The sequence below is a fragment of the Polyodon spathula genome, chromosome 15 (assembly GCF_017654505.1).
Source record: "Polyodon spathula isolate WHYD16114869_AA chromosome 15, ASM1765450v1, whole genome shotgun sequence".
NCBI classification, from domain to species: Eukaryota; Metazoa; Chordata; class Actinopteri; order Acipenseriformes; family Polyodontidae; genus Polyodon; species Polyodon spathula.
Window position 1 is genome coordinate 19,955,947 of NC_054548.1, and position 13,363 is coordinate 19,969,309.

The window sequence follows — 13,363 nt, forward strand, 5'->3', positions numbered from 1 at the left end:
AATGCACTCTGGGAGTTCCTCTTGTTTTTTAATGCATTCTGGGAGTTGCAGGCTATGCTCTGCTGTGACATAAACCTTGCAACCTCTGCTGTGACAACAAAATAACAACAAGAAAGTCACATAAATGCAGCCGACAATTTGGAAAAGAAAAAGGGCAGATAGCCAGTGATAAGCGCCAAAGTGCTACTCAAATGTTTTAAATTCAGAAGTGGTGGGACTCAAATATTTGAAATTGAGAAGTGGCGGTACTTCATACTGGTGAGTACCGCCCCATTTCAACCACTGCATTTATACATTGTTAAGCCAGCTCTTCAAGCTTCTCCTACCAGAACAGCTAATTTTACAATGAATCAAACATTATTTGTTTAGTTCATTAGGTTTGAAACTACAGCAAGTGGCTCTCAAGAGGGTTGCTTCCTTTCTGTAGTTTACAGATTCAAGATGTAAAGAGTTGTTTCTTTTATTAATCCAATACATTTACAGATAATGAAGTGGCACAATGCATTTCAAGCTCTTACCGCTGAAATGAAGTGCTGCTCTCCAGTACCATAAGTTTATATCTCAGTAGGGGGCTAAAAATCGGTTATTCTGGGTCTCAATCAGTATGCTTGATTGGCAGGAGGGGAAAATGAGGGGAAATCGCTTTCAGCTGGCAGCAGAACTTAACCCTGCTTTTTCAATGGAACTTTGAAATTCAAATAGAAGACCAGATCAATTTGAAATAGATTCCTGAAAAAAAAAAAGTGGACAAAGATCAGAGACTTTTCCTAAAACAGCATTGTTTCCTGCTGTACAAGACAAGATCATTTGCTCTAAAAACATCACTGGGAAACAGGGGCTTATAACCTCTCAGGCAGGTGAAACCTAGACATCCTACATTTACACACAGAAGTTGTTAAACTCACAGCATGTCCAGTCACATCTTCTCTCTAGTGCTATAAAGTGTGGATGTATGCAAAACCTAGAAGGGAGAAACTGGTCAAAAATGACCCCAGGTTAGAGGTCTTCACGTGCCCAAATTAAATCAACCCGACCACGAACCGACAATTATTTACCAAACCTGGCCTAACAGTTCTTGTTATTAGATCCGGATCTGACCCCGAAAAAACAGTGGAACCCTTTTCCTTATCCCAGCTTAGTATATGAACTGACTAAATACAGTATTAAGGCAGTTTTTTTCCAGTCAACCTGGAAATCTGGCTGAACTACAGTGTTTATTCCATCATGAACCTACAGAGGACTGTAAAATGAAACATAATATGTTTGTGTTAAGTTAAAAAGATAAACACATTCTCTGAAAATCAAATTAACTGAAGTACAATCTCATAAATGCATGATTTTATTACAAAGTTAACACACGAGCAAATGGAATTGAGATGTAACATTTGTGTTTTGCAAAACAAATAATACTAAATGCATTATTTAAGAATTGAAGTAAAACAAAACAAAAATTAAATGTACTATTGAAGTACAAAACACAATACTACAGTAAATTAAAGCTATAAACTAACTTGTTTTCCTTCTTTGTCCACAATAACAACAAATGTTTCCCACACCACAGACTTTTTTCCTGTGAGCTTTTGTTCATGGAATTCATTTTTCTAAAGTTTTTATTTCACATTCATCATAAACAAATCAATTACTCAGACTTAAGAATGATCTAAAAGAAACACCTTTGATATGAGTCACGTGTCTGCTACTGCACTCTACAAGCCATCTCATGTGCTATTGGGGGAAGCCAATCCACGCAACAGGAATTATGAACAACGATTTTTAGTAACAAAGAGAGCAACTGCCATCTCTCTTTAAATGTCAGCCTTATGGCAAAATTCGAGGAGTGTCGGAGAGGGTCCCTCTCAGTATGATCTCCATTTCCTACCTCAATCCTGTCTCAATCCAGTTCTCCCGTTAGTCCAGATGAAAGTGGACTCGCGTAGCGGGGTTCTGCCTCTGCTCCCAAGCTCCATCTTAAAGCCTGGCTCCAGAGCTGCGCCCTGTCTTGGGTGGGCAGAGCGGGAGCTTCTCTTTGGCTATCTTATCTGTCAATCTATATTCACCTATATAAGCATGATTCTAATTCCGGTCTATGTCTTGCATTTGTTTTCTTTGGTCTGTGGTTTTTCGTTTCATGTATCACTACAGACCAACATCTAAATCAATTATTTGGAATAGAGAAGAAAATTAATGCCAGTGAGTTTTCTTTCTAGAATCAGCAAATCTCTTATGATGGTTTACCCCTCTATCTAAATCCAGCAGATGAAATGGCTAAAGAAATCCACCTGGTATCCTGTTTTATCCTACCAACATAGCAACTCTTCGACTCCGCACAACGCTGACCTTCCATATCAGCCGCAGAGGCTTGCGAAAGTATTGACCCCCCTTGGCATTTTTCCTATTTTGTTGCCTTACAACCTGGAATTAAAATGGATTTTTATTTGGATTTCATGTAATGGACATACACAAAATAGTCCAAATTGGTGAAGTGAAATGAAAAAAATAACTTGTTTAAAAAAATTCTAAAAAATAAATAATGGAAAAGTGGTGTGTGCATATGTATTCACCCCCTTTGCTATTAAGCCTCTAAATAAGATCAGGTGCAACCAATTACCTTCAGAAGTCACATAATTAGTTAAATAAAGTCCACCTGTGTGCAATCTAAGTGTCACATGATCTCAGTATATATACACCTGTTCTGAAAGGCCCCAGAGTCTGCAACACCACTAAGCAAGGGGCACCACCAAGCAAGCGGCACCATGAAGACCAAGGAGCTCTCCAAACAGGTCAGGGACAAAGTTGTGGAGAAGTACAGATCAGGGCTGGGTTATAAAAAAATATCCGAAACTTTGAACATCCCACGGAGCACCATTAAAGCCATTATTAAAAAAATGGAAAGAATATGGCACCACAACAAACCTGGCAAGAGAGGGCCGCCCACCAAAACTCACGGACCAGGCAAGGAGGGCATTAATCAGAGAGGCAACAAAGAGACCAAAGATAACCCTGAAGGAGCTGCAAAGCTCCACAGCAGAGATTGGAGTATCTGTCCATAGGACCACTTCAAGCCGTACACTCCACAGAGCTGGGCTTTACGGAAGAGTGGCCAGAAAAAAGCCATTGCTTAAAGAAAAAAATAAGCAAACAAGTTTGGTGTTCGCCAAAAGGCATGTGGAAGACTCCCCAAACATATGGAAGGCGGCACTCTGGTCAGATGAGACTAAAATTGAGCTTTTTGGCCATCAAGGAAAACGCTATGTCTGGAGCAAACCCAACACCTCTCATCACCCCGAGAACACCATCCCCACAGTGAAGCATGGTGGTGGCAGCATCATACTGTGGGGATGTTTTTCATCGGCAGGGACTGGGAAACTGGTCAGAATTGAAGGAATGATGGATGGCGCTAAATACAGGGAAATTCTTGAGGGAAACCTGTTTCACTCTTCGAGATTTGAAACTGGGACGGAGGTTCACCTTCCAGCAGGACAATGACCCTAAGCATACTGCTAAAGCAACACTCGAGTGGTTTAAGGGGAAACATTTAAATGTCTTGGAATGGCCTAGCCAAAGCCCAGACCTCAATCCAATTGAGAATCTGTGGTATGACTTAAATATTGCTGTACACCAGCGGAACCCATCCAACTTGAAGGAGCTGGAGCAGTTTTGCCTTGAAGAATGGGTAAAAATCCCAGTGGCTAGATGTGCTAAGCTTATAGATACATACCCCAAGAGACTTGCAGCTGTAATTGCTGCAAAAGGTGGCTCTACAAAGTATTGACTTTGGGGAGGGGGGGGGGGGAATACTTATGTACGCTCAAGTTTTCTGTTTTTTTGTCTTATTTCTTGTTTGTTTCACAATAAAAAATATTTTGCATCTTCAAAGTGGTAGGCATGTTGTGTAAATCAAATGATACAAACCCCCAAAAAATCAATTTTAATTTCAGGTTGTAAGGCAACAAAATAGGAAAAATGCCAAGGAGGGTCAATACTTTCACAAGCCACTGTAGTACTCGATCATGCAGCAACTGTATCTAGTATTCTGACCACTAGAGATATCTACCTTGGCATGCATTTCTATCGAGTCTTTGTAAAGACTGACACGTTCACAGAATCCTGAAAGCTCTGTTCGTAACATGTATTTTCTTTTCTGTGGCAAAACACAGCAAGTTTTATTTCAACTCTCAACGATGCCCTCCGGCGCACAATCGCCTGGAATTGCTCATTATCATCATTACCAATGCTGTTTACTTTGTTGCCATTGCAGACGCCATACAGCCTCATCTCTCCAATCCCATATCGGCAGTAGATCTCTCAATCATCACGTTGCACTATTTCCATACAATCTCCCAGCTGCAGCGATCCATTACTACTTTCTTTCAGTAACAGACACAAAATCATAATGGGTAGGACATTAATTCGATTTAATTCTTATTCAACTCGGGATCCACAGCTTGTTTTGAAGAAAAAAATAAAGTTCATTGAGGCAAATTGTCTTGGTTTCGTGTTTTGCAACGCATTCTTTTAATTTTCCCTCTTGTTTTCATGAAGTGGACTCATGCATGTTTAATTATAACCACTAGAGGATAGTATAACACCACAGCTACAGTATCTATATCCTTGTGTAAGAAAGCCCTGCATTTTTCTAATCAAATAATTATTACCTGGAGCTTGGTTTGAACTGTCTTCTTTAAAAGGCTAATAATTAATGTGTGGAGCTGCCAGCAGACATTGAAGAACTATTCATATAATTGAAAGCAGCCTCTTATCTCACGATGGATAATGCATTCATAAGACTGTTCCCAATCAGCTCAACAGGTTTTGTAGCAAATCTACATCTTGCAGCAACCTCAGAGCAAATGCCTGCAGGGATATGATCCACCACACACTTTGTATCAATCTGCATAAATCTGCCCCCAACATCTGTATAATTTATCTCTCTTCAGCCCTCTTGACCGGTCCTTTCTGTCACTGGTCATGCAACTTCTCTGCTGACTAATATGGATTTCAGTTTCCAATCCTTTTTATTCAAGACACAACTTTGCCGGTACTCATAATAACATGGCCAGGTTGTTTGCTCGGATACAGATATCCAGATTCCATCATAAAGTCTGCAGCTCATTCAACGCCTCTGGAAGTTTGGCAATCAAATCATCTATTCAACTAAATCTCTCCTTAGTAATCTCCTGGATTCAGCCCTGGATACATGACATCTACTCTCACCTTTCAACCAGATCATCCTACACCACTGACTGGAGTACTTTTCTCAAAAAATGTCCTCAACCCCTTTCAATCAAGATTGGATTCTCACTTTTTATTATTCATTCCAAGGACTTTTTCACTATCAAAGTCTACTTATCTGGAATCCAACATAAGTATCATGTGATATCCGTTCCTTCAAACCTATCTCCATTCCAGCTGTTCGTCTTCACCTGTATGGGATCTTTAAGAGCCATCATCTACCTCTCCTTGTTTGCCATTTTTAGTCTTCTCAAATACTTTACTCTCTCAAGATCTAGTGATAGAAAAGATCTGTTTAGCCACTGCAATTTCCAGGAATCATACTGGCACTGGATGTTTTAAGCAAGTCCTCTGTATCTAAACTTGGCCCAGCAGTGGATTTAGCATCAGCAGCACCTTCCAGCAGAGCTTCACATAGCAGGATTTCAAGGTATCAGAGTAATGCATGCAATTGTGATTTCAACCTGCAAACAGTGACCAAGTCAGCTCTGCAGTCCCTTCCACCAATCAAGAGCTATTTAAAGAAATTAAAGAATTTAGGCATCCACTTGCAAACATAATTGCAGTAATCAACGCTCGTCTGGACACCATGGATGCCCGGTTAAACTCTCTCCTACCCTCAACCAGCACTCTACCCTCACAGCAGAATCTGCACCAGCTTTCAACCTGACTTCAGCTACAGATCTGCAAGTTTTACAATCTGGTCCCAGCAACAGACCTTATACCTCTGCAAGTTCCTATCTTCAGCCATCTAACGTTGTGAGCAACTCAACATTATCCAACTTGCTCCAGTCAGCTTACCAATACATGGCAGCAGCGCTGGCTCCATCCACCAGAGCTACCTACGCCTCTCCAAGGGCTGTTTCTCCATCTTCTGTGCCCAGAATTAGATACATTCAATCAAGCTTTCCTTCTGGCACTTATTGTTTATCTCTGAGACATTCTCAAACTGGCACCATCATCTATCCGGTCTTATATCTCTGGCATTCAGTACGAATACCGCCTCAGGTCTATACCATCCTCTCCTCTGCTATCAATTCCAGCTTAACTCTTCCAGGGATCCAAAAAAGCTTGCCTTCAGCCTCCCCAACCAGAGAGCCGATAACCCAAAACATTCTTTTTAAACTCATCAATACATTGCGAAATAGCTGCTTCAATCCAGCCAACGACCTCATCATGGAAACCTTGTGTCTCTCAGCTTTCTTCTGATTCATGAGATGTGCAGAGTTCACAGCACCATCAAAAAGCAGCTTTCCAACCCTGGGTCTATGCCACTCCCACCTGTCTATGGTTCTGTCTAGACACTTGATCGTATAGCTCACAGTTTCCAAGACCGATCAACTGTAGCAAGGTCAGCTCATCCAATTATCAAAATTCGACTCTCCCTTGTGCCCGTTTTCATCCATATCCAAATACCTCGCCACCAGGAACTATGCTCTCCCAACAGACCCACTATTCACGAACATATCCAGGACAATTATTACAAGACATTGGTTCTCCTCTCATCTATATGCTCTCATTTGAAGACCCGCCCTGCTGCCTCAGTCTATACACCACACTCCTTCTGGATAGGAGCAGCTACTTCAACAGCAAGTGTAAGAGTAAACCAACACCTCATCAAGAACCTGGGCCATTGGTCTTCATCATCAATAACGACTTATATCTGATTATCTCTCTCAGACACTGCAACAGCCCAGCAGTCAATTGTTAGCATACCCGGAGTGGGGGTGCCTTCTACCAGGACCAACAGAGGTCCCCCCCCTCCATTAAAAAAATAAAAGAAAATGTTTTTTTTTTACCTCTCCACAGTGCAGATGGCCTCCAATACATAGTCATCCTCCTAACACTTTACTTATTCTTATCTAAATGTTTCCAGCTTGTATTCATGTGTGCAGCAAGCGGTCTTTCTCTTCATGGTGAGGTTTGCAGAAACCAGGGGCCCCGTCGTTTGGGGGGGCAGTGTGCTCATATTTCCTGCCTTGGGTTCGGCACTGCTGCTCATACGCCTACATGACAGAGGTTCTCTCAGGAGCCAGAGGGGACCCCCGGCCACACGCTCTACTTTCGCAGATTATGCGCTTTTTGCCCCTATATGTGCCCTCTCCTAACCGTTCTCCTCTAACCAGCTAAATGTCTTTGCTCTGGTCTCTAAACTGTCTCCTATTCACAGGTTCCTATGGGGCACATGGCTCAGCACCAGATGCCGGCTAACCTCACCTACAAGGTCACCACCTGGTGCCGGCCCAGTCTCCCCAAGCCACTAGAACATGGTCCTCCGAGCAGTAAAGGGACTCTCCATGTGTTGTACGTTCTTCGGTTCCAACCATACCAGAACCTCTTGCTCTCATGGGTACCTTGCTCCCAAACCGCCAAGGAAACTCCTCATGATTGTTCGAGTACTGAAAGCCATGTCTGTTCTGTCTGTCTACTAATCAGCCCTTAAAGATTCCCAGTGAATAGTATTACTGAGTAAACAAAGTTGGACCGGACCCAAGTGTTGCGTGATAATTTTGCAACCGAAAACCCGGGTCCGGGTATACCAGTGAAGACCTCTACCCTAGGTGTCTTCAGTTTTATTCTGTACAGTGTATTGTACTGGGGGTCCCAGAAGGATAACATTAAATATAAAAACACAATATACTCAATAGTAACTTGTGTAGTTACTTTATAAAAAGTTTCAGAGAAAAAAAAAACAGACAACTTACCGTGGGGAATTCCTACCAAAAACCTGAACTTGGTGCTTGCAAATTTTTGATGAGCAGCCAATTAATTTACATTACAAAGGGAGTGATAATAAGCTTGTTAATTGTATTAATCTCATTTTTTGGTGCTTATTTTTAGCTATTTAAGTTATATGTAAATCGTTTTTATTTTTCAGGCTTTCGCTTTTTATATACTGTATAACATATTTTTCTGTCACAATTCTGTTTTAAATTTGACAAGCGTGTAAATACTCCCTATCGTACAGTATATAGCTTTAAAACTTGCGAGCAACAACATCTTGTTTTAAATCTTGCACATTTGTTACAATCCTCCAATAGAAATGTAGGAATTTGCTGCCACTCAGTAGTTGGGAAGGTTTTTTTTTTGTAGGAATTTTTTTTTTTTTTTTCACGGGGAAAGGGGTCAAGGTTACATGAACTGAGTAACCATTTCCAGTGTTTTTCCGGAGTTTATTGTATTTGGGTGTCACAAAGACGGCTGCAGTGGGTGACGTTAGACCAGAAACCAGGAACCAGGAAATAAACAGAGAGGTGGAGTTTGGTGAAGCTGAGCGATTGGTTTCGCTCAGCGTTTAATAATGAAACAGCAGAAAAATAAAAGGTTGTAAAGACAAAACACACAGGACACGGCACTGTTGCCAAAATAAAGAGACAAACAAAAATGAACTACACAGAAACACGGTGAGCTGAAATTTTATTATTATTATTATTATTATTATTATTATTATTATTATTACCTCCGTCTCCAATCCCGTTCTCCACTCACCGAACACACAACCCTGAGTGAGTGAAAGCACGCTGCTTTTATGCAGCTGTACCGAGATTCGATTGCTAATCAATCATTCAATTGAAGTCTCGGTACAACTGCACGAGAATTAATAAAGTGCACACCTTTTTTTTAGCAGTTACTTTATATATACATTTTTGAGTACATAAACAAAACATCCCCAGTAGTACACTTGATATTTATCATTGTTTTGTCTGTTACGAAAAAAATGTTTATCATGCAAAATCCCACCCCCGTCCCCATACAGTACAGTTAAGATGCCAACGAAGACTGATGCCATACCTGCCATCTGTCAGTAGTGTAACAGTTGTGAATTTATTTAGGCTTCTTCTCACTTCTTGCTATTTTACCAGCATGTATTCTTGTTGTAGCTGCTGAGATTGTTGTTCCCTTCACATTTTACAAAGTTTACTGCAGTCACAAGTATAATCTACATAATCCTCCCCCGCACCTCATATGCATATCAGCATGACTCTCAAGCAACTTTTCCTACCCCAGAGCTTTATTTGCCTTGCAGATGTACAGCAAGCTTGTGTAGCTGGTCCCCAATGATATAGACACTTCATTCTGCATTTCTGGACAATCAGGATAAGAGGTCTTTGTTTTTGACAAAGTGTTTTACTACATGTCCATTAAAACAGACAACCCGGTGACAAGTGTGTTGAAATAAGAATATATTCTTTATGAACAATTGTTTTTTTTAAATTCTCAAACGATAAATTGTTCAAACATAAGCACGAAAAACATGCATCGAACAACATAGATGTTTCAGAAATAAACTGTTTTTTGTGGGGAATTTCTGCAATAACCGACACTTCAGGTTTGTAAAGCCGTATAAACCAAGTTAACATGCCGTTTTACATTTTAAGGCTACACAAACACTACGATTACACTCACTTCAACAGTGTCTTCAATAGATAAGCAACTGTGTAATCTGTTCTCAGCAGTGCGGGCCACAAACACATTTACTTAAATGCACTAAATCAATCAATGCTTAAAACATCAATTCCAATCAGGACTTAAACTGGCATCAGAATTTCAAATAAAGAAAGGACATGTGCTGTGCCTTTGCAAGATTTAAGTATTTGTGTTGTTATTTTGGGAAACTTATCACACCCTTCCTTGTCTGTCCATAGAGTATGCAATTTAAAGGTTAACAGATGGTCATCTTGAAGTCCCATTATAATCCCTCACTATACGAGCTACCAATATACGAGATTTCAATTCTCTCACTTTTGTTGTGAACACAGCCATACTAATAGTTTAAACAAATATGTTTAGTGTACAGTACATTTTTTTGTAGATTTCCCTGTTTTTTGTGATGCTCTTCTGAAATCAGAATATATATATATATATATATAATCTCGTGAATGCTGCGATTTACTGTTAAATTTCTTGCTTTCACACATTCAGTTATTTCTGCCAATTTCTGCTTCATGGCAGTTGTCAAATTCGGACATAGTTTGCCTGTTATTATTTGCTTTCTTTTATTTGTATTCATATTCTCCATAAGTATTGTGTTTTTCCTCCTCTATCCAGCGTTTTTTTTTTTTTTTTTTTTTTTTTTTTTTTTTTTTATCAGCCATACTGTAGTCTTCCTTAACTGCCCAAATGTTGCCATCGAGATAAGATTTACAGAGTACAGTAAGCTACTCGCCTATTGGTTGAAATCTTAAATAGTCACTGCATACTTAAGTGTTTTCCCTTAGCTAAGTAGAGCGGTTAAGATTTTTTGTGTAACACCGTTAAGTTTTTCCCTTAGCTAAGTGAAAAACACACTGAAGTGAAATACTTAATAATAAGATGTTTTATGCAACCGGGCACTGGCAAATAAGGCACAGGAGTTTTCCATTGCGTTCAACAAAAAAAAATACATTACTCTCCCACTCCGGTAAGAAGGTTCGATATTCATCTTCAGATTTTCTTTTTCGCTATTTTTTTCTGCCATTATGAACAAAACAGAAGCCGGTCCTGTTCAAAGTAAAGTTAACTGTTTCCAAGCTTCTGTAAATTGAGTCCCGAATGCACAATAAAGTAAGGGTGAATATAATTTGCTAGTTAGTTGCTATGTAACAAAAAAGTGTTGCTGCCACGCTGCCAATTGGCTAAGGTCAGAAATGGATCGGCTTGTGATTGGGGGAAAAAAAAAACAACACAAAACTTGGAGACTTATTGTAAAAATAATACACATATAAAAAAATAATTTTAAATAAATAACCTATTCATTGTGTAATGAAATATACGGGAAGTTCGAAGAGCCGCATGCGGCTTGAGAGACGCCGGTTGGCCACTCGTTCTAGGTGATGGAGACACTGGTGAAGTGCTACAAACGTTAACACATGGTAGCTGAAGTAAGTGTGTATATTTGGGCTCTGCAGTGTTCATGGATTGCGTTACCTGAACCTCTTCTCCACGGGTGGACTCATCACCTAGAAGTGGCTCAGCTGGGGGCGCATTGATGGTCACAGATTTCTCAGAGCGGCTGCCATCTTTGCTGCGAGACTTGTGCCGGTCTCGACTCCTCTCACTAAAAAAAGAAAACAGTAAGCAGTGTTGACAAGTCCTCTGCTACCATGCGTAAACGTATACATGTGACTGTTTTCAGTTACACACAAACACAATTTAGGCTGCCACCCCAATGATAAGCTGAGTTCACTCATTGGGTACTGTCTCACGATCAGAACCTCTACACTAGCAATACTGAGCACAACTTGAATTATAAAAATAAACCACAGATAAATAACATCTCCAAAAACATTAGCAATAAAATATCTTGTAGTCATGTCAATTCTTAAGGGAGTTACACAGTAACACATCAAAAATGGTAGCACTGCAATACAACAAAAAAATAAATAAATGCCTCTAGCCTAAATTTGTACTAAACTGAATAAACAAAGAAAACTACCTAAAACAGCAAGCAGGAGCTATTTATTAACTGGAAACCAAGAGAACACAAAAATACCAAACCCAACCTGTTATAGTACTGTACCTTTCCAATCTCAGTGGGGAGCCAACAGGTTTTGAGATAAGAAAATTTTTAGCCCCTACCATTTTTCATTTCCAGATTGAATTCCATGATAAAACAAACAAAAAAAAAAAAAACAATTTAAAAGCAGTAACATTATGTCCTTTGCTTCCGAGCAATAGTGCATTACATTAAATTGTGTTTAAAATAGGTCTGTGTCCAAAACATAAGATCACAGTGGTCGCCAATCACTACAGTACATCACTATTCCAACAGATTTAGAGTGGTATTTGGTCTGGAAAATACTTAGGATGGCTCAGGAATAGATGGGTTTAGAGGAAGGACTCAATCCTACAGGGGTTACACAGAGTCAGATTCAGCACTTTGGTTTGTATCCCAGGTGAAAACAAAATGAAACAAACCATTTGAAGGAACACTGTCTGCATCAGCAGCAGCTTGGCAGTGCAAACCATACAGACAGAAATGGCTTAATAAAAGATAGGGTCAAAATAAAATACGAAAAATTAACAAATAAAAGGAAGCCCCCCGAAAACACTTAGCAATGCCAGTTTGAATCAGTTTGTTTTAAATCTGATGCTCAGAAAATAAAACCACAATAAGATTATATTGTGAGAAAGGCAGTAGAATTCAATCCCATCTTTTCACTTGGCTTATATAAAACAAGCTTTCTTCTAAAGAGGTATGCCATTTGGAAAAGGCATGCTTATTGGAAAACGTAATATTACTGACACCAGAAACTGACAGCCTGGTAAGATTTGAGTGGCTCTGTTCCTGAGCATTTCACACCTACTTATTTAATGCGTTTATCAGACTGTTCTACTTGTGGATACGTATTACATGTATGGTGCCACCTGAGACATCATATAGTCTGCAAATAAGGCCACTAATACTTACCAATGGCCCAGTACAATCACAGGGAGCCCAATTTCAAATTTTACTGAATAAAAAAATAACCTCCAGTTAAACCATTAGCGTCGACAAACCAGTGTGCCGGTATTACCATAGAATAACAAAAATAGGTGCAGGAGTGGTTTTCTTTGAAAATTAAGTTAGTCATTTAGGTTTCTAATACTGAGGTGTGTGGCTATAGAGAATTTGTATAAACATACTTTTAGTGATGTGGAACATTAAACACACTGTACCGCACTTGGAGCACAGCATAAGAACATAAGAAAGTTTACAGACGAGAGGAGGCCATTCGGCCCATCTTGCTCGTTTGGTTGTTAGTAGCTTATTGATCCCAAAATCTCATCAAGCAGCTTCTTGAAGGATCCCAGGGTGTCAGCTTCAACAACATTACTGGGGAGTTGATTCTAGACCCTCACAATTCTCTGTGTAAAAAAGTGCCTCCTATTTTCTGTTCTGAATGCCCCTTTGTCTAATCTCCATTTGTGACCCCTGGTCCTTGTTTCTTTTTTCGGGCTGAAAAAGTCCCTTGGGTCGACACTGTCAATACCTTTTAGAATTTTGAATGCTTGAATTAGGTCGCCACGTAGTCTTCTTTGTTCAAGACTGAACAGATTCAATTATTTTAGCCTGTCTGCATATGACATGACTTTTGAGCCCGGAATAATTCTGGTCGCTCTTCTTTGCACTCTTTCTAGAGCAGCAATATCTTTTTTATAGCGAGGTGAC

General features: G+C 39.8%; 1 protein-coding gene across 1 annotated transcript in view; it reads right to left on the minus strand.

Moving 5' to 3' along the window:
- The window catches only part of LOC121328096 (vang-like protein 1), a 43,071-nt gene that overhangs the window by 16,225 nt on the left and 13,483 nt on the right, over window positions 1–13,363 (minus strand). Inside the window, exon 3 of the mRNA XM_041272582.1 lies at window positions 11,140–11,269. Coding sequence (XP_041128516.1) covers window positions 11,140–11,269 — 130 coding nt within the window. The remainder of the gene's footprint in view (window positions 1–11,139; window positions 11,270–13,363) is intronic.